At 40.0% G+C, this 25,055-nt stretch overlaps 1 protein-coding gene across 2 annotated transcripts in view; it reads left to right on the top strand.

Annotated features, from left to right (window-relative positions):
* Nucleotides 1–25,055, top strand: part of LOC149820875 (chlorophyll synthase, chloroplastic-like) — a 78,225-nt gene that overhangs the window by 43,782 nt on the left and 9,388 nt on the right. For both annotated transcript variants that reach the window (XM_089983784.1, XM_089983785.1), the window contains 9 exons: nt 5,400–5,487; nt 6,854–6,939; nt 9,367–9,453; nt 21,624–21,689; nt 21,786–21,869; nt 21,986–22,047; nt 22,222–22,297; nt 22,386–22,448; nt 22,575–22,656. In XM_089983784.1, coding sequence (XP_089839910.1) covers nt 5,400–5,487; nt 6,854–6,939; nt 9,367–9,453; nt 21,624–21,689; nt 21,786–21,869; nt 21,986–22,047; nt 22,222–22,297; nt 22,386–22,448; nt 22,575–22,656 — 694 coding nt within the window. The remainder of the gene's footprint in view (nt 1–5,399; nt 5,488–6,853; nt 6,940–9,366; nt 9,454–21,623; nt 21,690–21,785; nt 21,870–21,985; nt 22,048–22,221; nt 22,298–22,385; nt 22,449–22,574; nt 22,657–25,055) is intronic.

The following is a 25,055-nucleotide window of genomic DNA, read 5'->3' as shown; positions in this document are numbered from 1 at the left end:
CTAGAGGGGTCGGCCAGGGGGGTTTAAAAAGAAAGTGGCTACAACTTAGGAAAAGCCAAGAGTGAAAGTGCTTTTTCCTAACTTTTAGGAAAAGCAAAGGGGGCGATTTTGGCTCTTTTCAATTTTTTTTGAAAATTTTGTTTTGCTTTTCTAAAAGAGGTTTTCAATGTGGCGCCACCTCAAGCTGGGGCCCCACATTTGTTTATTTAATGAAAGAAAAATAAAAGGAAGGCTCTGGAGAGGCACCACCTCAGGGGGAATGAATTTAAACTTTTGAAAATTTTTGTTTTGCTTTTACCTAAAACCTAGTTAAAGCACCTATTTTAAAGGAATTTTTAAAAGTGGCGATTTTACTTTTTGAAGGCCTTTTCATATCCTAGCAAGTCTCAAGGGACTTCCATTGTGGTGCCACCTCAGGGTGGGGCCACTTTTTATTTTTGAGATGATAAAAACAAACAAAATAAAAAGATCTCTTTTTTTGAGGGACGCCACCTCAGAGGGGGACGACTCCTCTTTTATTGGATTTTCAAAAAGCAAAGCTTTACCTTTTTGTTTGGTGGAGTACATGTGGCGCCACCTCAAGGTGGACCCACATTGCCCCTTTTTTGGTTAATTATAAAAAGGAAAATCACCGGATGGCGCCACCTCAAGGTGGGCTCTTCATGGAATTCAAATTTTAAAGATGCCTTAGGGTGGCGCCACCTCAGCGGAGGGAGCTCCTACCTTTTAGGCTTTTTCAGAAAGCTTAAGCAAAAACCTAATTCTAAAGAAGGGCTAATGTGGCGCCACCTCAGGGTGGACCCCACATTGCCTTTTTATTGGTTGGAATTCAGAAACAAAGACTAAAAAGGGAAAAAGCAAGATTTAAAACTTCTTTTTGGCATTTTCATGAATCTCTGGACTAATTGGCAATTAAGAAACATTACTTGACCTAACTATAATTTTTTTTGAAAGAAGGTGGCCCTCCAGGGCAAATTTATAAAAATGATTTTGGAATTGCTGATAAAAAGGTTAAATAAGGAGATTTTACAAAATTCGAAGTTCTTTTGCAAATTTGGAATAAAAATTCTAATTTCAAAGCTTCGTCCCCTTCTTCAGGCAGAGCCGGTCCAACTGTAACGCCCCAAAATTTCGACTTGTGATTTCGAAAACCTCATCGAAAAACCTTTCAAAGATTTAAAGTTTGAACTTTTAAAAACGACAGCGGAAGACATTTAGAAAGGAACACAAGTCAATAATCTTGGGTACGTTAGCTGAAAAAAACCATCATTCACATGTGCAACAAATTAAAGGAATTTAAGAAATAAGGCAATAGATTAAAATCTGCAGTTTATTACAAAATGAGCATTTTATTCCAAAGTTCAATAAATCTAAGAAAACTCCAAAAAAAATCTCAGAGCCAAGCCGCCAGCAGAAAGAAGATAAATCTTGATCCATGTTGCATCACGCCATCGGCTGCCAGTGACGTCCTACTCCTCACCTGCCCATGAAATGGGTCAGTTTCATAACAAACCAGTAGGTGCACGAACAGATAAGTAGAATGAAAATAAAACAGGACATTCATGAGATAAGCAATTATGATATTTAAGCAATTAAAGCAACTGTAGTCTATTCTAACAGATGTAATAAGTGCGCAGTGTAAGTCTCAGTCATCTACAACTATTCATGAATATATTCTTTAAGTTCTGATATTAACTGGCCTGTGGGTACGCACAGACGCGAAACGTAGAAACAGCCGAGACCGATCCGAGGGTTTATTATGTCAGGTGTTTTTCATTAACCCGGATGGCTGACTGAGTCCGCTCCTAAGGGGACGGTCAGTGACCAAGAGAGTAAATCCCCAAAGGCATTCGTGGCCCATGGATGCATCCAACTTCTGCAGAAGTGCCTGGGAGTTACCACCTAGGATAATTTATGGTAATCCCATTTCCCCTAACTCCGATGACCGGGGAAAACCGAGTCTTTTGCTCGTGGGGTGGTTGTTAACAACCTGTCCATCGGAGTCTTTGTACCATCCATCCTCTCCCTTGATGAACCGTGAAGATCGGATGGGTACGACGGGGTTTCTTAACCGCCGCCCCATCCTACATGCTCTGGTCCATTAGACCCACTCGAGCATCTTGCCTGTGAAGGCGAAATGGTCACCATTTTATGTGATTTCAGCATTTTGCTAATAGTATTCATCGAGGTTGCTACAACCTCATCATCCCACCATCGTAACCCACATGGGACGTACTTGTCCAAAAGTACAATCGTACCTTCCTAGAGGTACAACTACGATGAGAGGGCAACATAATGGTTTATGATTCTTTTGTTTCCTACATGACATGTTTTGCTTTTCTGAGCAATTGGCTTGTGGAGGCCGATATTATCAAATTCGGTAAAGTATAGATTTCACCCTTCAATACCCTCCATGATCTTACATAAAATTCATACTGTACCTGCCTTAAGGTTCGGTTATAATGGCAATTGCAGTGGTTTTGAATCTCTTCACAAAGTCTATCTTAAGTATGCAGTTTCAAAGAAATAAGCATGCATAATAGACAATTATGAGTTAAGCACTCGTACACGTAAACAGGCATGACAAGTAAACTACTTGATTCTTTCTAGAATGAGTATACCCAGAGGATTTACATTATGAAATAAAAGAATCACAAAGAGTAAAACATGGATCAACAAATATTTCTTCAGAGTCGCAAATATGCAAAATAATTATTCTATCTCAGAAGTCTTATTTCATTTTGTTCATACACACTATTCGTGCGACTTTCCCCTACCTCGGGATGTCGTGCAGCTGTGTGCGTCTACGCGTGTAGATGATACGAGGCTCGGGCCGCGGAGCCAGAGCGGGGGGTCCGATGTGAGGTCTGCAACAGTGCTATGTTAATAATAATGCGGAGAAAAAGAAAGACAAACCTGCCTATAGGAAAAAAAGAGGCAGCAGGGGTGTGCCCCTGCTGGCCGAAATTAGACAAGCGGCGGGGGAAACAAGCCCCTGCCTCCGAAAATAGCGGGGCGACAGGGGATGAGCCCTAGCCCAAACATAGCGTGGCGGCAGGGGGCCAACCCCTGCCGACAGCCACCAAGTGGCAGAGGCTGAGCCCCTGCCAACATCATGAAATGGCAGGGGCTGAGCCCCTGCCGACAGCACACAGTGGCAGGGGCTGAGCCCCTGTCGACAACAATGGATGGCAGGGGGCCAGCCCCTGCCGGAAGCATAAGGATGGCAGGGGGCCAACCCCTGCCAGAAGCACATGGAGGGCAGGGGGCCTGCCCCTGCCGAAAGCACAGGTCGGCAGGGGCCAACCCCTGCCGCCAGCCGCCAGCACGAAGTGGCAGGGGCTGAGCCCCTGCCGACAACACAAGTCGGCAAGGGCCACCCCTGCCGATCGCACGAAGTGGCAGGGGCTGAGCCCCTGCCGACAACACAGGTCGGCAAGGGCCACCCCTGCCGACCGCACGAAGTGGCAGGGGCTGAGCCTCTGCCGACAACACAGGTCGGCAAGGGCCACCCCTGCCGACCGCACGAAGTGGCAGGGGCTGAGCCTCTGCCGACAACACAGGTCGGCAAGGGGCCACCCCTGCCGACAGCACAAGACGGCAGGGGGCCAGCCCCTGCCGAAAGCCACAAGGTGGCAGCAAAAAGGGGTGCCACAGGGGCCACCGGTCCCCTGCCGGCACTCCGGCGAATCGCCGAGGGAGACGGGGACGACAGGGGCCGCGTAGGCCACCTGTCGGGGCCCTGGTGACACAGGGAGGCGGTGGGAGGCCGCGGCAGTGGCTGTGAGCCGCCTGCCGGCCTCCCGGCGAGGTGACAGGGAGGGGGGTGAGGAGGAGAAGAGAAGAGTACTAACCTGGGAGTGGTGGCCGGCGTCGGCGGCGTGCGCAGCAAGGAGGAGACCGGCGCGGAGGGGGAGGGACGAGGGCTGCGAGAGGGAGGCGAGACTCCCCTCGCCCTCCAACCTCTCTCTTAAAGGCGCAGGGGGGCACCTGAATGGGGAAACCCTCGATGGGTTTCCCTATCCAGCCTGGAAACGAAGGGGGAGAAGGGGGGTTGCGGCGCCCGACTGCTCGGGTTTTTTTAAAAACCCTAAAATAAAAAGGGGCCCGGGTTGGGTCCGGACCCGACCCGACCCGGCCCGGGTCCAAACAGATTTTTTTTTATGGGATTTTACACCAACTGACAAAATTTGGAAATCAATATTGAAAATTATCCAGATTGTTTTCCTGAAAAAACATTTTGAAATTCAGGGTCCTGGGGGTTAAAATGGGAAAATGTGGCAATTTTGAAGGCCCAGGGGTTGAAAATTGATTTCAAAAGAGTTTTAAATTCAAATCTGGATTGAGAATTTTAAAATCACGAGTTCTGGACCTCGAAATGATATACTATGCAGTGAGATGTTGTGCGATGATATGCAGAGACATGTTTTGGGAAATGCAATTCTGAACCAAGAATTCGAGATTCCACTCCTGTTATGAATAAGACTTTGAAAATTCGCGACTGAAAGTGAAGGTTTGAGTCAGCATATGAAAATTTTGAGAATTGTAGATGAAATTTGGACTTTTGCAGGGTCCAGACTCAGAATTTGACCATTTTGCCCTCTGAAGATCTCAGTGATTGACTGCTTGGAAATGTTGTGGGAGGTGAATGAAAATTTGGGGTGTTTACATTAACCAATTGGAATTTAGTGTTTCATATGCTTATATGACATATTTTGGTTATTAGAAACAGGCTGGTGCATCAGATTGAGGTGTGCTCTGTTTTTTGAATGCAAAATGTGATTTGGTCTTATTGCTATGAGACATTTTGTAAATGTGATTGGGATGATGAGGTGAGAGAGAATATGAAGCTCTGGTTGGTTGGGGGCCGATTGTGTTGCCAAGGCCTGATGTTCTGAAAGGCAAGCTGATCATTCAGTTTAGTCGATGGGCCACTTCAGTGCGTTATAAAGTAGTTTTTAAAGTTGCAGAATCACAGAATAGTTTGTTGGTAGTTGGGGGTTACATGGGCGTGCCAACAGATTGCTTCTTGTAGACTAAGGCTCTACAATTAATTTCTACTCAGGTGCCACTTCAAGGGGTAGTGGCGGTCATTTGTGCTGATAATAAAAGCTGGCTAGACATGCTGCGATTCTTCAAGCATCTTCATTGATACCTGTGTTCTAAATGCTTTTCATGCAGATCCTAGAGTTACAACAAAATCCATATACTCAGAGAAATCTTCAAGGCTTTGTTTTGTATCTTCCTCTTGTTTGCAAGATTATGGACCAAAAATCTAACAAAATAGGCGAAAAATAGATTATGGACATGCTTTTATTGGAAACTATAGTTTCCACTTCACTTTCTGATTATGGCCTGTCATCCAATCTTTATTCTACTTCTAACCTTTGGATTCACAGGACAAATGGAAAATTCGGCTCCAACTCACTAAGCCTGTTACTTGGCCACCATTGGTTTGGGGAGTTGTTTGTGGAGCAGCTGCTTCAGGTATGGTTTAATAAATTTATGAATCATATTAATTTATTTTGTCAAGAAATCAACTTATTTCTGAAAAGTAACATGCTTCATTCTGTTAACAAATTTTTTGTTTCTCCCTTAATAATAAGGATGTCACTAGTTTATACAATGATATTTAAGTAAAGGTCAACAATCATACTTTCTTTATAAGGGAGATACAGGAATGACTACAACTATGTTTAATAATAATACATGTAAGTTTACTTTCTTTCAGAAGAAAGAAAGTTTAATAATACATGTAAAATTGAGACTTCTCACATGAACTATTTCGGCATTAATGCATTCAGGAGGTCATTATATTACCATTACTAAGAAAAGGGGCTTAACCGTGCTAAATTGCAGGTTGCATGATATGGATCCTTAATCCATGAGGTTACATCATGCGCCTAGGTCATGGCCAGAAGATTGTAGTTCCTTTTAGCAAACTTCCATTCATTCTTCATGATCTTACACTGTTCATCACCCATAAAAGTCTTTGTCAAGGCATTAAAAATGTATTATTTGCATGAAGCACCAAGGACTGTATATATTATTGCAATAAGTTGCACTTGTGGTTTTACAAGATGAAGTTTATGCCCTTGAATTTTGTGGATGTTTTTGTATTTACTGTGGTATTTGTTCCCATTTTGTGCGGTATTTAATGTTCTGTATAGAATTCTTAGTTTTTATCTTTACTTTTTTATGGCACGCTTACAGTTTAAGCAGAGAAAGAAATTGATATGCTGGCTTTCAATAATTTAATTTCTCAGAAGACTTGTATATCAAGTTCAACTAATTGTGCATAATAAGAAAACTTTATGAAACACAACACAGATATGTGGAGGATACTCTTAAAGGTATAGTAGGAGTGCCATTTTACGTTTTCACAATTTCATTTAATTTTGTATTTATATTTGTTATCAGCCCAGCATATAGTTCAGAAGAATATCATAGTTCATTTGCTTTCTGAACAATGTTTTGTGTAGAAAAGGAGGCTGAATTTTGGCTGATTTCGTTCATTCTAGAACTCATTTAAAAATGCAAATTTACTTTTTGGTACACTCTGACCCGTCATTACATACCTTTGTCCCTGTTTTGTGGTCTATAGACTCTATACATTAAAAGACACCAAAATATGCCTTGTATTGTTTCCCTAATTATCTAGAGATATGTGGCTCTTTCTGCATTACTGATGCCTTCTTATCTGCAATCCGATATAGTTTGACTAATCAAAATATTCTCTCTAGCAGATGAAGGGGAATAAATTGCTTGAGCAATTTTGGGTTTATTTCCACAGCATTAATAGCTTCTGTTTCTATTAAACTCTTTTAATGTGCCTAATGAAATCATGTTGCAGGCAACTTTCACTGGACTGTTGAAGATGTTGCAAAATCTCTTGTTTGCATGATAATGTCTGGTCCATGCCTTACCGGATATACACAGGTCTCTCTCTCTCTCTCTCTCTCTCTCTGTCTCTGTGTGTGTGTGTGTGTGTGTGTGTGTGTGTGTGTGTGTGTGTGTGTGTGTGTGTGTGTGTGTGTGTGTGTGCAGCCTCAGTATTGGGCAAAACCTATTTCTCTGAGTATTTCCAAAACAATTAAGCCAGTGCTAGCCTTTTTCTTTCAAAAAGAACAAATGCATAAATAAATTTCATCAATCAATCGTCATAGTTGCATATGCATGCTTTGTGCAGAAACCCATCTTATAAATTTGACTACTGTGCTAGTGAAGAATTTTCTTGTTCCATGTCTTTCCCACTACAACTAGTTCATTAGGCCTTGCAAATGATGCAGTGTCTTTGCCATCATTTTCCTTTTGAGCATGGGTAAAATAAATTGGTGCACATCATCCTCAAAGTATCCTAAGTCTTGTTTGTTGTCATGAACACAAACATTTTTGCTTTATCCATGTTCCTTAAAATTGTCTACCATTTTCTCTTGTTTTTGTGCCAAAATTGCAAAAAGTGTTTCTTCTTGTTGCCAAATCCATCCTCGATACCCCTGGAATTCCTCTATCCAGGCAAGTGCATGTAATCATTAAAGCATTTTCCAATCCTAAAAAGAAAGACTTATGGTTCGGCCACATTTTTCACATAATATGTTTGGTAGCGAAGCAATATCGCCGTCTTGGAAGACTATTAGTTTCTGAAGAGTTCTACTTTGTGCACCAACTGGGAGAAGGCTTACGTCTCTTCTGCACCAACAATGTCCACCGTATTTTTTGTATTGAGAAGAAGGTCCTATCATATTTAACACATAATGTATTTTTAAGCCAAGTGAGATCCCTTCATGTGAATACTATCTCTTGTTTGAGGCTTCTCTTTAAATGCCAACCAAGACATTCATGAGCAGAATAGAATGATTCAAGTGTAAAACAAAACCTCTGTGACCACATTTGGTAAATTTCCATTATCTTTATTTAATCACCATCTCCTGAGATATTTATTAAGATCCCATGTTGATGATAAAATGAAATAATCAGCTCCTATTTATTGCATTTCACCAGGAGGACCCGATGCAAAAGTGGTGTATAAATTTCCCCATAATATATTGTGCCATAATTAAGGCAGATTTTGTTAACATATGTTGCTGTAGTGGGACCATGGTTATCAATAATACTAATGTTGGCATAAAGCTTGGCTAGGATTGAGAAACTAGCTATCTCACATGGATACGACTACTGTTATGGGGACACACCCATTTTTCTAAAATTTTCAATATAAATAGTATATATGGGGACATGATACGGGGACCAAAATGGTTTTTCCTTGTGATGTAGGAAACTAGTTCATATGCACTCAACTATGTGATGATTTTTCCCCACATATCTCACAAGTTTGACAGAAAAACCTAGTTCCCCCTTGCATACCTGTATGGACACACATTGTTCCACAAAAACATCAACTGCCCATAGGGCAGGTTCTACTAGTTATATCTAAATGTCCTAAGCCGTTCACCAAGATGCTATGGCCACGTTGGTGTTTTTTTACGATTCAGATGGCTTTCTGCACCCTAGCAGTGTTTCAACATCGGCTGTTAATCACCTATGGCAATGAGACTACTTTTCTGAAGAACATTTGGTAACACATACAACAATGGCAGTTTCCTTTAGCCAAACACTCACATCCTCTTGCTGAACTTTAGTCAAGTTTTTGTAATGTGATTATAGTGGAAGATTATGTATTTGTGATTTAAACAAATACTCATTTGTAATTTACCCTTTAAGGGTTTACACATATAAATAAATAATACAGGTGCTGCTCACCTGCGAGATAACTGGGGGTCATGTCTGGCTGCATTTTCCTCCATTTCTAATGATACCAGATTTACAGAACAAGGCATAGAATAATTAGCTATACTATGCTCTACTTTGAATGCAGTCTCTATTGGCCAATAAAAGGGATATCTATTGATCTGTTATATTACAATGCCAACAACATGCTAGCACTTTGCTCATTTATCAGGTGATGAACGTGGGAGTCTCAAAATAATTTTGAGCTCAGCTGTGGTAAAACATAGATACACGTAGGTATAGTCTACACAATAGCATTCAAGTGTACATCCAAAATGCAAAACTAATAACTGAATGCGTGCATTATCAACGTAACAGCAACCATATTGACAGTTATTTGTGCAATACCAATGCAACAAAATATTTTACCAGTCAAGAAGTTTCCGCTGTCCTGGCAAAAAACTTAATGAAAATATAGTTTTCTTTCATAACAAAGTTCATGAAGGATTTACTGGTCAAAGTTTCTGATGACCAGACAAAAACCTGATGAAAATTTAATTTTGTTGTCATGCGAGCATAGTACATGAAAATTGAATCACTTCCATTTGTTCTGATTATCAATTTGCTGCTTGTTTTCAGACCTTAAATGACTGGTATGATCGAGAGATTGATGCAATCAATGAGCCTTATCGCCCTATTCCATCAGGGGCAATAAGTGAGGGTGAAGTATGTGTTATATTTCTTTTTTCGTCACATATACTACTTGCTGCAGTGTTTTATATGTGATTATTCTTCCTAGTGTTGAAATGCATTGCATCATTCTCCTGGAAGTGGTGGAGATAATGCTTTCTATTTTGTTTTTTGTTCTTTTAATTCCTAGGTTAGAACCATTTGCTTGATGTAAAATGGGCTTTCGAATGACATTTAATGGTGTGGCGTCCCTGTAATTTCTTAATGCTGTCATCCTAACTTTCATCCCTCTTTGTCCACCTTGTGTACCTTCATTCATGGATTTGTCACAGGGGTTGGTATTCTGTATATATAGTTTTGGTTACTGAATAATAACCCAGGCTGGTATTTATTGAACATGATTACTGCTGAATTGTTGCAAGTTTAGGGACATTGAAGTAGAATACCTGCTGCATCCTAGAGTTGAATATTGGAGATCCAGTTGTAATATTTGGCACTTACTATAAAGTTGATTTGAGGCTTTTAAAGTGAACTTAAATATTCTTATAAAGGTAATGGTTAATACATCCCATAAGATATATGTACATATGAGAGCACAAAGTTTGGAAAACAGAATTACTTGAATTACCCTCAGCATATACTGGAAGCACATAAGGAGAAAGATGAAGCTGCCCTTGATCCACACTTTGTCAAAGGAATGAAAGAGTAAATAATTGAATATACTATTGCTATAATGTCAAATATGATGAGGGTGGGAGTAAACCATTAACATGAAGCCTCATTTAAGTGATTATAGTCTCAAATGATTTTTTGACTTGATTATGGACTTTATATAATTTCTCAAGATAATAGAGAGATTTAATTTTTGATACGGATCCAATTTTGGAAGATTCGGATCTGAACCCAAGTGCTTGAGCTAATGGAGCCTACTCATGGGACACCGGCTCCTAAATTTGGACTTGAAGGCTGTGGAACCCACCCCATGGGCGCCCCACCTATTTTTAGAGATCAAGGAAGGTCATGCAAGCGGATTAAAAACTCCCCTAAAGATGGAAGAAGGTGGACCAAGTGTAATATCGTGTGTTTTTACACTTAGTTAAATAGAAAAATCGATACATCCTCGATTTTAGGTGGCGTCAATTGAGTTTGGGTTTGGCCCAGGTCTCATTGAAAAGACCTAATCGAGCTAAAAAAGATATGATAAAAACTTTTATTTTCAACTTTTAAAATCAAGCGAAATTCAGGCAAAATTTGGAGGCGAAATTCAAGTTATACATCATTAGATGCACCTCAAAATTCTGAATTCAACAATATTTTATTTTCTTGAATTCGGGCAACAATTGACCAAAAAATCGTATTTTTTCAAAAAAGGCCCGCCTCTGATGACACCGGGTCTGGATTGGATCGGGACAGATCAGATCCGTATGATCCAAGTTAATATGGATCTGGACTCAGTCCAAAACCCATATTAATTAGGATTTGATCCAATTCAAGATCTATATGGATACTGGATATAGATTTGGATCTTGGATTCGGATCCAGATCTAATATCCAGGTCCAAGAAAATTAAAGCTCTAAATTCAATATACAACTTTAATTTAAGAAAAAATAAAGTTAAAAAGACTCCCAGAGGGGTAAGGCACCCTCTGGAACCTTCTGGACATTTATTAATTAATAAATAATTAATTATTAAAAATGAATTAATTTTGAAAATTATTTAGATGTGGTAGTTACTAAATAATTAGGGTCTCTAGAAGAGCCCAATTTGGTTGAGTAAACAAAAAAATAGAATAAGTATTAAAAGAAGTGGTAAGTAGAAAAAAAGTCAACATAAAGAAATAAGGAAAGAAGGGTTGGAGATAGAGTCCCACATGGGAAAATTCTATTTTCAGACCCATATGGGAAACCCTAGAGGGGTGTCACCTGTTAAAATAGAACATGCGTATGGGTCTGGATCCAGATCCATACGCACGACGCTGTTAACGTGTTAACGTGTGTAGGGTTTTCATTAATGACATTTATGTAATATAGCCATTGTAATTTGTTTATATGTAATGTTTAGGGCTCGGTGGCTGTGCGTTGAAATATTCAGAGCAGCCCTAGCCTTTGTGCAACTCTCTCTCTCTCTCTCTCTCTCTCTGTCTCTTCTCGTCTCCCTCTCCCTTTTTTTTGTTTTTCGTGCAGGATATCAATTACGGCAGCAGCCCCTCAGCCCATTTAACATGGTATCAGAGCAGATTCGTGACTGGGCGTGATCAGACGTGCATCTACAGTCTGGTTCCTGTGTCGTTCTTTCTTATATTGGGTCTTCTTTTCCTGCATCTAAAATCTTTTATCTGTGTCGTTCTTTCTTGCATCTAAAATCTGCTGTGTCGTTCTTTCTTGTATTGGGTCATTTTTTTTTTCTGCATCAAAAATCTTTTATCTATGTCGTTCTTTCTTGCATCTAAAATCTGATTTTGCGAATCTAGACAGCAGGTTCGTGTTCCTATCCACCATGTGGTATCATGACCCTGAACAGGTAGTTCTCTCTTTTGTCTGCCTTAATCCTTCTTACTATTCTTCTTCTTCATTTATTATTCCTTTTTTTTTTCCTGCCGTGAATTTGTCTTCATCTTTCTTTATTTCCTGTGACGCAAATCTGGTTTCTTCCTTACAATCTTGAATATCTTGAGTATGCTATTCTCTGTGTCACAGATTTTATTCTGATTTTTGTAGTGAATCAGGTCGTGAATCTACCTTCTTCTTTCTTTATTTTATGTGTCATAATTTGGTGTCTTTCTTAAACTTTTTAAATTTGTTTACTCCTTGCTTTCTCCTTGCTCCATTGATATGGATTCTTACTCGACTTTTTCTAGCCCCTCTGCAAACTTTTTAAATCAGCTTGTTACAGAAAAACTTACACATAATAATTTCTTGACATGGAAGAGACAGATACTTTCGTTCATACGGAGTCAACATCTTGATGAGCATTTGGATGGTTCTATTTTTGTGCCACCACAACTTATTTTGCAGGAAACCAAGGATGAGCAGGGTGACACAATTATTAAGTCTGTTAAAAATCCAGATTATACAGCCTGGAGAAAGAGGGATCAGTCTTTTGTTGCTTATATCACGTCAACAATCTCTCAAGAAGTGTTGGCTACTCTTTCAGATGATTGCACTGCGGCAGATCTATAGAGTAAGCTGTCTCAGACATACTCTCAGATATCAGAAGCTCGACTTATGTATTTAAAAAATGAGTTTCAAAATTTGAGAAAAGGCTCAATGACAGTTATGGAATACATAGGCCGCATGAAGAGTATTACTGACCAATTGGCCATTATTGGAAGTGCTATTTCAGAAAAAGATAAAGTACAACAACTTCTTAATGGATTGGGTCCTGATTTTGACATGTTTACTACAACATTGTCCTGTCTTCCCTGCTTGCCCAACTTTGATGACCTTTAGGCGAAGCTTCTTTAACATGAGATGAGTATGAGACAACGAGCAGAAGGAAATGAATCAACTCGTTCTCACTCAGTTTGGCTATGGACACTTCTGTAGGTCTTGGACGAGGAAATAGAGGACATCAAGGAGGTTGAGGACGTTTTGGGCAAGGAGGTCGTGGTATCTTGCCTACACCTAATACTTTGGGTGTTTTTAATGCAGGGAATCAGAGGAGAGTGCCCATTTGCTTCCTATGTAACAAAAGAGGACATGTGAAAGCTGATTGTTGGTTTAATCTGCAGAACAGAGGAAAAACAAATAAAATTGAGAATAAGTCAGGCACCGTTGTGGACACGAAAGCACCATCTGCAGATGTGCAACAACTTTTACTATCAGCATTGTCAGAGATGACGATCAAGCAAAATGAATAAGGAGAATGATATGTTGACTCTGGTGCTGCCACTCATGTCACGGGTAATGCGGGTAAGTTATCTCACTTATTGCCTTATCTTGAAAGAGGTAGTGTAGTTACGGGAGATGAAACTTCTCACTCCATTAGTCATACTGGCAGTGCACATATTCCTATGTCGAAATCCTCACTTCACTTGTCTAATGTCCTTCTTGCTCCTAATATTAAAAAGAACATAGTCTCCGTGGCTAAACTTGTTGACGATTTGAATTCTTCAATCGAATTTACTCCCTCCTCTATTTATGTTAAGGATCTACAAACGAAGAAGACGTTCGCTGAGGGGGAGCGACAAGGAAACATGTACGTCTTCAAAGAGATTCCCTCAGTCCCAGTTCTCCAGTTGGAGCCGTCTAAGCATTCTTCAGTCTCTTCGTCTTCAGAGTCTTTGTCCTTCAGTCCATTGAAAGTTTTTGATTCATTTTATTGTAATAAGCCAGGTTTGGGACATTGTAGTCGAGGTTTCATTGAAAATCTCGTATCTAATGGTCTTCTTCCAAAGTCTAGTTTATGTTCCTTTTCAGAGAATAAAAAATGTTCATCTTGTGAACTCTGCAAAAGTCATGTTCTTCCCTTTCACAATATTAATAAAAGAGCTTCAAAGCCATTTGAGATTATTTGTTCTGATGTTTGGGGACCCGCCCCTATTCCTTCTCTCTCTAGCAGTCGTTACTATATTATATTTGTTGATTCTTATTCCCGTTATACTTGGATATATTTCATGAAACATAAACATGAAGTCTGCCAAGTATTTCGAGAATTTCATTCAATGGTCAAAACAAAGTTTTCCAGTGATATTGTGCATTTATAATGTGATGGTGGAGGAGAGTATTCATCCAACGAGTTTATTGCTTTTATTCAAGATAAAGGAATAAGTCGACAGGTTTCTTGCCCTCATACTCCTCAACAAAATGTGGTTGCAGAGAGAAAACACCGGTATATTGTTGAAAGTGCGATGAGTATGCTACATGACATCAAGGTGCCCATTAGTCTTTGGACAGAAGCCTTTCACACATCTATTCATATCATAAACCGTCTCCCTATGGCGCTTCTGGATCGAAAATCTCCGTATTATACTTTATTTGGAAAACATCCTTCCTATGATGAGATACGTGTTTTTGGTTGTGTATGCTATGTGCATATTGATTTCTCCATGCGGAATAAGTTTCAGGGCAAGGCCGTTAAGTGCATATTTGTTGGATATGTGGATGAATACAAAGGCTATCGATGCTATGACTCTAATACAAAACGTATTAGGACATCCAGGAATGTTGTTTTTGATGAACAGAATTTTCAGATCAATGACTTCGAACAGTTGCCATGTCGAGAAATAGAAGTATATGATCCATGGATGAGCGCGAATCTATTTGCCAATACATGGGAGACACGTCAGGCGACTTGTTCTTCCTTCAATTTGGGTAGGGAGTCAGGAGACTCACAGATGCATGTTGAGCCATCCTTATTTGAGCCACCTCCAGTTGAGCGCTTCTCTGGTCAGATTTACACTAGAAGGGACAAAAATACAGGGTCAAGGGATGTGGAAGTCGTCTCTAGTGATCCGGTTCCAAGGCCGTCACACATCAGACATCCTATTCAGCGATGGGTAAGTTATGAGACTTTTTCCTTTGATTTTCATTTGTTTATGTCCCAACTCACAAACCAAAATAAACCCACTTGTTTTAATCAAGCTCTTCAATATCGTCATTGGCAGGAGAGGGGCCTGTGAGAAATAACGCTCGTTATTCTCTGCATGGTCCTGTCATCTGCAGAGAGAGAAGAGAGAGAGAGAGAGGGAGGGAGAAAGAGAAAGAGATATCAAGAGAAAAGGGGGTCAGTCGATCGTGACTGCCCTCTCATTCTATTAATACAATTAGTGTATAAAACTAGGGTACAAAAATACCCTTTTAAAAAGAGTTAATATACATTCTACACTTATTGGGTCTGGACCCGATCCATTATATAAATGGATCGGGTCAGACATATACAAATGACTTCTTCTTTTCACCCTCCCTCAAGTTGTGCATGGTGTTGGACCATGAACAACTTGTTCTTCAGAAACCAAAATCTATCCTTTGTCAAGCCTTTAGTGAGGATGTCAGCAACCTGTTCTTCAGTTGGCACATACATAGGCTCAATTTCCTTGTCTTCAACCTTTTTCCTAATAAAATGTTGATCTATTTCAATGTGCTTTGCTCGACTATGGTGGATGGGATTGAATGACATGTTGATGGCACTTTGATTGTCACACAACAACAGTGACCGAGCAATCGGTTCTCCCATTTATGTCAGGAGATGTCTAATCCATGTGCCCTCGGCCGTGGCAGTGGCCATCGATCTGTATTCAGCCTCGGTGCTTGATCTAGCAACAGCCTTTTGTTTTCTACTGCTCCAGGATACCAAGTTTGGCCCAATGAAGCTGCAATAATCGGATATTGATCGTCGTTCATCTGGATCACCTGCACAATCAGCATCAGCATAAGTGACGATCTCATGGCCCCCGCCTGGATCTAATTCTCTTTTCTTGTATACCAACCCATCACCAACTGTACCCTTCAGGTAACGAAGTATACGTTTGACTGCCTCCATATGTGACATACGAGGTTCATGCATAAACTGGGATACTTGATTAACCGAATATACTATGTCAGGTCTAGTAAAGGTCAGGTATTGCAACATGCCAACTAAGCTGCAATACTTAGTGAGATCTTCATATATATCCCCTTCCTGTGACCTCAATTTCTGATGAATGACACTTGGAGTGGTTAACGGCTTACAATCTGTCATGCCTGCTCTGCCAAGAATGTCCAACGTATATTTGTGTTGAGTAAGGATAAGGATATCATTTCTGTTATCAACTTCTACCCCAAGAAAATATCGCAGCTCTCCCAAATCTTTCATCTTAAATCTCTGATTTAATAACTTCTTCACCTACTCAATGTGACTTTTACAGTTCCCTGTGATGATGATGTCATCAACATATATCAACAGAAGAGTAGTGACTCCTTGTTCATTGTGAATAAATAATGAGTGATCCAAAAGAGACCGAGAGAAGCCATGCCGTTGTATTTCTAGAGAAAAACTGTCGAACTAGGAACGAGAAGCTTGTTTCAAACCATAGAGTGCTCTCTTTAATTTGCATACATATTTTTTGGCGTCTCGTTCTGCATATCCAGTGGGTTGTTCCATGTAGACCTCTTCTTTTAAATCCCCGTGTAGAAAGGCATTTTTTACATCCAGCTGGCTCAATGTCCATCCATGTTTAATGGCTAGACTCAACACAATACGAATGGTCCCCATCTTAACTACAGGACTAAAGGTTTCATCAAAGTCTTGGCCTTCCTCTTGTGTGAATCCCTTGGCTATAAGTCGAGCTTTGTACCTTTCGATGCTCCCATCTGGTTTATATTTTATTTTGTACACCCATTTTGACCCAACGACATTTTTGTTCAGTGGTCTAGGCACAATCTCCCATGTGCCACATTCATGTAAGGCCTCCATTTCTTCATTCATTGCTTCTACCCATCTTCTAGAGCTCGCAGCTTGATAGAACATAAGAGGCTCATCCTCTTTACATATGGATGTCAAGAATAGCTGAAAGTCCAATGAAATTTTTTTATAACTTACCCACCTGTCAAGCGGATGTCGAATCCGTGAAGATCTTCTGATATCCATTTGCTGCGAAACAGATGATCCAGAAGGATCCGTGTTCATACAAGGAATGGATGAGGGTTCTTTCTCTCGCCGAGTGTATATAATACCCTTATACCTTGTTGGCTTCAAGTCACATGTGACAGTTTCCTTCGTTTGGGTCTCATTGGCTGAATCCTCATGTGGCTCATTCTGACTGCAATTTTCTGGACATTCTACTGTACCATTGGAGAAGAGTTCTGAATTTAACCATGGGTAGTATACTTCAATGCTGGAGCTTGAGTTATCAGTATCCACCATAGTTGAATTATTATCCTGATCAGCAAAGTTCATTTCATCGAAAATAACATTCCTTGATATTTTGACACGCTTACTCAGGGGATCATAACACCTGTACCCTTTGTAATCTTCGGCATATCCTATAAACCTGCATTTCAAAGCTTTATCTTGGAACTTGTGCCTGAGTGAGCTATCAATGTGCACATAACAAACAGACCCAAACACACGTAATTCATGATAATCAGGTTGTATGCCAAAAAGAGAGAAGTATGGTGACTTATTTTCTAAGATATTCATGGGCAAGCGATTTATCACATGAACTGTGGAGTGTAAGGCCTCAGTCCATAATGATGTAGGGAGATTGCTCCCGTGCATCATGCTCATTGCAGTCTCAACAATATGTCGATGCTTCCTCTCAGCAATCCCATTTTGTTGAGGTGTATGAGGGCAAGACACTCTTCTCTTTATCCCATTATGTTGAAGAAAATTAACAAAATCACTCGAGGAGAATTCACCTCCTCCATCACACTGGAAATGAAGAATGTTGGTAGAGAAATGATTTTGAACGAAAGAGTGGAATTTCTGGAACAATCCAAAAACTTCTGATTTGTGCTTCATAAAGAATATCCAAGTATAACGTGAATAACTATCAACGAAAATAAGATAGTATTTACTGCCAGAAAAAGAAGTAATTGGAGCAGGACCCCAGACATCTGAACAAATGACCTCAAATGGCCTTGAAGCTCTTTTATTAATGGAAGCAAAAGGTAAGACATGACTCTTACATAGATGACAGCTAGAACATTTTGTATCAACGACTTCTGAACTCAGACTGGACTTAGGAATAAGATTATTCATGACAAGTTTTTCAATAAAATGGCAACCACAATGGCCAAGACGACTATGCCAAAGTCTTGGCTTATTACTTTCAGAAACATTAAATAAAAAATCAGAATCAAAGACTTGGTGAGGCTTCAAGGATGAATAGTTGGGATGAATGAAGGAAGGATCTTCTTGGAAGATGTACATGTTGCCCCATCGTTTTCCTTCAGCGAATGTCCTCCTCGTGCGAAGATCCTTGACATAAACAGAAGAGAGAGTAAATTCAACTGAAGCATTTGCATCATCAACAAGCTTTGAGACAGAAACAATGTTCTTTTGAATATTAGGAGCATGGATGACACTTGGAAGTTTAAGAGAGGACTTTGACATGTGTATAATGGCATTTCCAGTATGTGTGATGGCATGATGTGATCCATCTCCTATGACAATGCTATTCTTTCCAACATAAGGTGTAAGAGTCAAGAGTTTACCTACATCACCTGTAACATGAGTAGCTGCTCCAGAGTCGACATACCAAGTTCCTTTGTCATTTTGTTTCATATTCAATCCTGCCAAGGCTGCCAACAACAACTCTTTTACTTCTCCATCCTTTCTAGCCTCTGCTTGTGGAGCTTTCCCTTTGTTTTGAGGATTAAACCAACAGTTCGCTTTAATGTGCCCTTTCTTGTTGCATAGGAAACAGGTGGGAATGGGTCTTTGTCCCTGAACATTGGGTGTTGGAAGTATGCCACGACCTCCATAGTTATTTCTCCCTTGTCCTCCTTTTCCTCGAAAAGAACTTCTTCTACCTCAACCATAACTCATTCCCATAGCCAGCACATCTTGTGTTCCGGAATTCCCATGAAAGGCTTCAGAGGAACCTTTCAGATTCATCTCATATTGCAACAGTTTTGCACGAAGATCTTCAAACTTTGGAAGTTCTGGTAAACATAGTAAGGTTGTCGTCATAACATGATAATCTGGCCCCAATCCACTCAAGGTTTGTTGTACTTTATCTTTTTCATTGACAAGACACCCAACAACAGCCAACTGATCTGTGATGCCTTTCATTTTATTCAGATATTCCATAATAGACATGGAATCTTTCTTCAGCATATGAAATTCTCGCTTAAGAAACATAATTCTTGCCTTAGAGATTTGTGAATATGTTTGAACTAACATATCCCACAGTTCCTTTGCCGAACAATCATCAGGAAGAGCAATAAGGACCTCCTGTGAAAGAGTTGAGGTAATATACGCCACTAACGATTGATCCCTCTTCATCCAAGCAACATATTCTGGATTCTTGTGAAGAACAACAAATTGTTCTCCTTTATCATCAGCTTTTTCTTGCGAAAGGAATTCTAGAGGTGGTGGAATCGATCCATCCAGATGGCCAGAGAGGTCCTGACTCTTTATAAACGGGATGATCTGTCTTTTCCAGGTTAAGAAGTTACAGTTATTCAGTTTTTCAGAGACTAGTTGGCCGAGGAAACTTGAGGACAGGCATGAATTCCCATGAGTAAAATCCATTTGATTGAACTGACACTTAGGTATATAAAACAAAACAAAACAAAACACTGCTTTGAGCACTCGACCAGTGAGAATACTCGGCTGACAGATGTCAACAGAGAGAGCAACAGAAAACAGAAAACAGCAGGGATAAACAAACAGCAGACACTTCTTTTCAGAGCCAACGAAAACAGAAAACAGCAAGGATTAACAAAGGGAAATCAGATTAACAAAAAGGAGAATACTCGGCTGACATATGTCGACAAAGAGAGCAACAGTGATTTGCAGACACTTCTTTTCGAGCCAACGAAAACAGAAAACAGCAGGGATTAACTAAAGAAAATCAGATTAACAGAAAAGAAAAACACAGAAATCTGAAATAAAAAACAAAATCACGATGGTAGAATCTCAAAGGAAAAGGAAAAGGGTTTCAGAAATAGGAAAGAGGAAAGAGTTTCAGAAATAGGAAAGAGGAAACCTGTTATCGTGAAACCGACGTCAACCAGCCTCTTTTAGATCCACACAGATCCACTCACCTGTGCCTTACGTTCCCTGATTCACGTTGATGCCTCAGTCGAGTTTTTTAGAAATAGAAAAGAGGGAACCTGTGCCTTACGTTCCAGATTCACGCTGCCTTACGTTCCAGATTCACGCTGATGCCTTTCGTTCCCAGATTTACGTTGATGGAGAGGAAACGATGCAGCCCACGCAGATCCAGACCGAGATCAACCAGCCTCGTTTAGGCCAACCACACAGATTCACGCACCTGATGCCTTATGTTCCCAGATGATAGCTCTGATACCATGTGAGAAATAACGCTCGTTATTCTCTGCATGGTCCTGTCATCTGCAGAGAGAGAAGAGAGAGAGAGAGAGAGGGAGAAAGAGAAAGAGATATCAAGAGAAAAGGGGGTCAGTCGATCGTGACTGCCCTCTCATTCTATTAATACAATTAGTGTATAAAACTAGGGTACAAAAATACCCTTTTAAAAAGAGTTAATATACATTCTACACTTATTGGGTCTGGACCCGATCCATTATATAAATGGATCGGGTCAGACATATACAAATGACTTCTTCTTTTCAGGGCCGAGCCCCCTCCTTGCACCCTCTTTGTGCAGGGGCGGGGTCGAGCCCCCTTCCTGCGCTCCCTGTTGGCAGGGGAGGGGCCAAGCCCCCTCCCTGTCCTCCCTCTTTGTGCAGGGGAGGGGCCAAGCCCTCTCTCTGCGCCCTCTTTGTGCAGGGGAGGGGTCGAAGAGGAGAGCAGAGGGAGTCAGAGAGGAGAACAGAGGGAGTCAGAGAGGAGAGAGCGTACCTGAGGAGGAGAGCAGAGGCGGAGCGGTCGGCGTCGGGGTCCGACGTTGGCTTCAGGAGGAGAGGAAGGGAGGATTAGGGCAAAAAAAATTGCCCTAATCCTCCCTCAGCAGCATATTTCATCGGGCTTAATTTTTTTTTTAAGGTCTAAAAATTAGACACAAATGACCCTGGGTACGTTGACCGCACCCAGGGTTGGGTTGACGGCACCGGATGCCGCACCCACATGCGCACCTGCGTCGTGTCACATCGACGCGGGTGCGGCACCCGGTTTGCTGAGTCCCTGTGACATAGGTAGTTAGTAAAAAGCTAGTGGTAATGTACATAAGGATAGCTACTGATATAATCACAAAACAACATGCTTAGTTTGGTGTCCTGCATGTGTTCTGTCTCATGTTTCAAGTGCCCCTTAGTATACAAGTGTTTAGCTTCCATATGCATGGTTAGTAAAAACTAAAAAGCTAGTGGTAACGTACATAAGGACAACTACTGATATAATCACAAACAACATGCTATAATGGTCAAATACCATTGCCTTCTGAGACGACCAACAAACTCATAGGTCTTAATAAAAGTCTGTCTAGGTGTCCTGATTCAATCTCTTAGTACTGGTAGTGTTGCCATTGATTATGTTTGCACAAAGATTCCCTGTGTGAATTTTATCTGCCTTGGTCTATATGGAACTTGGATGAGATAAATTAGATGGTGATTCTATTTGTTTATGGGTGTTGTTGCAGGTCATAACTCAGATCTGGTTGCTGCTTCTAGGAGGCCTTGGCTTGGGTGCATTATTGGATGTGTGGGTGAGTCATGTGTTCTGTATAGAGCCTTGCTCATTCAATATGTTGGCAAATATCAGATTGCATGCACTCATTATCTTTATTACTTTCTAATTATAGGCGGGCCATACATTTCCAATAATTTTTTATCTTGCTCTGGGTGGATCCCTACTTTCTTACATATACTCCGCTCCACCTCTAAAGGTTCGGTTCTTCCTCCTAAGAAACTTCTACACAATCAACTAATTACTTCTCACATATTCTATGCTGGTGAGCCTCATTGTATATGTCCAGTTGTAATAGATCTTTTTTTTTTCCAGCTCAAACAGAATGGTTGGATTGGTAACTTTGCTCTTGGTGCAAGTTACATCAGTTTGCCATGGTATGTCTTCAGCAATATAATTTTTCTATCTGCAAATGAATTTTACAAATTGGTGGGGTGGCACAACATAATGCTGCACTCATGACGTGTCTTATAATAACAGTTTCTTCTTTATCATGTAAAACTATTCTCTTTAGATAATTGACACATTATAGTTTGTTGTTTTATGTATAGGTGGGCAAGCCAAGCTTTGTTTGGGACTCTTACCAGTGACATAATCGTGTTGACTATCTTGTATAGCATTGCAGGAGTATGTCTTGGTTTCTCTTTCTTCTATCTTCTCAAACCCTTCTTTTTATGTGGATATCAGCATTAATTTAGGTCTTATTGAAACACAGTTTGGTATTGCCATAGTAAATGACTTCAAAAGTATTGAGGGGGATAGAGCATTGGGATTGAAGGTTTGCCATGTCAATTTTGCTTTTATATTCTATGTTTCCATGTCATTAAACTTGTGTGTTCATATAGATTGAGGCAACTTTCTAACTTTCTTGTGTCATGTTGTCTCTTTCTGCTATCTGTTACAGTCACTGCCAGTTGCATTTGGGGTTGATGCTGCAAAATGGATATGCGTCGGTGCAATAGACGTAACTCAGGTTTCTGTGGCTGGTATGAGATCTCTTTCATGCTTTCTAAGATAATCTGCTTTCATCATTTCTAGTGTATCCTGCACCATAAAGCGTCATGATATTCAATTTAAATAATTTCATGCATGAAGTTTACTAGACATTGCCTATTTGTGATTCTTGTGTGTATTTCCAGCTTTTGGCCCATACAAAACTATGTTCTTAAAGTAATCGAGGATGGAAGAACCAAAAAAGCCTAATTTGTTCATAGATTGCATCTGTGGTTGACAAATGCAGCATTCATGGTCATGTAGCAAAAAGTAACAAGTCTCCCTGACTCTTTGTGAAATGCTTCACTAACATATATTTCCGACCTTACCAGTAATTCTTGTAAACATCAAAGGTGTATTACATGTATAGTTGACAAATGCAGCGTTCATGGTCTTGTAGCAAAAAGTAACAAAACTTCCTGACTTTTTTGCAAAATGCTTCACTAACATAGATTTCCAACCTTGCAAGTAATTCTTGTCAACACCAAAGGTGTTATCAGGATTTAGTTCTTAACAAGGCAGAACAGATTGAGTTAATTAGATATTAGGGATATCAGCTAAAACATGGCAAACGTTTGTGTCAATGTCGACACTTCACCTGAAGTAATCATAAAATATTCTTTGTGAAGGAAGGAGGAGGAGGAATAAGAAACCAAACTCATATTGGGGAAACTGCCACTTATACCAGTCCATATAGAATGATATCCAACAATATACGAATTTAAAAAATTACAAAACTGCCACTATATCACTATCTCTTGCACTATCAACAGACAACCACTGATAGCTTTTCTTTAATCATATCATGTCATCTTGAAGGAGGTTTGCTCATAACATCTACAACCTGAAATTCAATCCTAATAAAATGTGGTTCAATTTCTCGATCCTTTACTTTTCCATGAGCAAAGTGCTTATCCATCTCAATATTCTTGATAGGTGTAATTTATAGAGAATAACCCTTCTGCCTGCAGTGTTATTTTTCTCTCACTTCACATTGTTTCAAGCGACTTGATCTCTTTCGACCTCATTGGGACTGACCAAGGGCAAAAGATTTGGGAACATCAAAGGAGAGGATTCAGCAAAGTGCTTATCTATTGCAATGTGCTTGGTTCTATTTTGTGCACAAGATTTATAGAGATAGATATAATGCTTTTGTTATCTCAATTAATAAGGATTTCCCAGTACTTTGATATAGGCATGTAATAGATGACTAATCTAAGTTACAACTGCACGAGTAAAGTGCTTATGTATCTCAATATGCTTGGTTCTATTGTGTTGTAGAAGATCTATATAAATAGATAGTCTTAGTTATCATAATTAATAAGGATATCGTACTACTTTGATATAGACATGTAAATAGATGAATAACCCAAGTAATAACTGCTGCCATTGATGCCATGAGACAATATTCTGCCTCTGCGCTACAAACTGCTATTGTTTATTGCTTTCTACTAAGTGAAACTAAGTAATTATTTAAATAAACTTTTGAATGGGCCACTACGATAGTTGTTGGAGAAAAACTAGATTGACACCCCTGTAAACAGACCCTCTATATACATTTTATATAACACGATATCCTCTTGATTGTATCGTGGTGAGTAGTTCTTGGAAGTGCATGAATTGAGAAACTTGGTTTACAATATATACTGTATTAGACCTGATGAATGTTAAATATAATAAGGCTTCCATTATTTTTAGCCAAGGCGATAAACCTCCTTTGTTCTCTGGTAACATACTTTCAAGGTTTACTAGATTCTATGGGCTTGCAATTGATCATTTCTGTGCACTTAAGTGAATCAAGAACATACTCTGCTGAGTGACTATCATGTTGAGTATATCTTTATGAATTTTCTTAATGCCAGGAAAGTAGTCACATAGTTGCTAAGTCCTTCATTTCAAATCAGTCCATAAAAGCTTCTTCACACATATCATATGTGACTCATATTATTGCTTGTAATTATGATGCGAGCATGGGCCGAGGGTTTGGACACGAGAAGGGGCAAGTCTAAAATGGGTCAACTCAGGTATACAGGGTATCTGGGTTCATACAGAGTCTGGGAGAAAATTCGGTTCTCCCTAATGGCAGAGAAGTAAAATCCAAAATTTGGTGAGTTGGTTCTTGACACCTTAAGGTAGGTACAGTCCAATTTTCAAGTCCATAGGACACAAGAACAGGGAGTTACAAAATTTTGAAGTGACTGGATTATTCGGGTCAGGACAGGGGCAAATAGGTTAGGGTTCAGGCAGACCGAATTGTAAAAATTGATTCTCTGCACTAGAGAGTCAGTTGGCTTTGAAATTTGGAGGGTTGACTAAAGACACACTGGAGCACCTTGGGTCCAAAAATTAAGGTCAAACTAGAGTTACCGGAAGAACCTAAGTAAAAGGGGAA

This window comes from Nuphar pumila, chromosome 12 (genome assembly GCF_984573655.1).
Source record: "Nuphar pumila chromosome 12, dmNupPumi1.hap1.1, whole genome shotgun sequence".
NCBI classification, from domain to species: Eukaryota; Viridiplantae; Streptophyta; class Magnoliopsida; order Nymphaeales; family Nymphaeaceae; genus Nuphar; species Nuphar pumila.
Note: the sequence above shows the minus strand (reverse complement) of the source record. Positions and strands in the feature narration are given on the sequence as shown.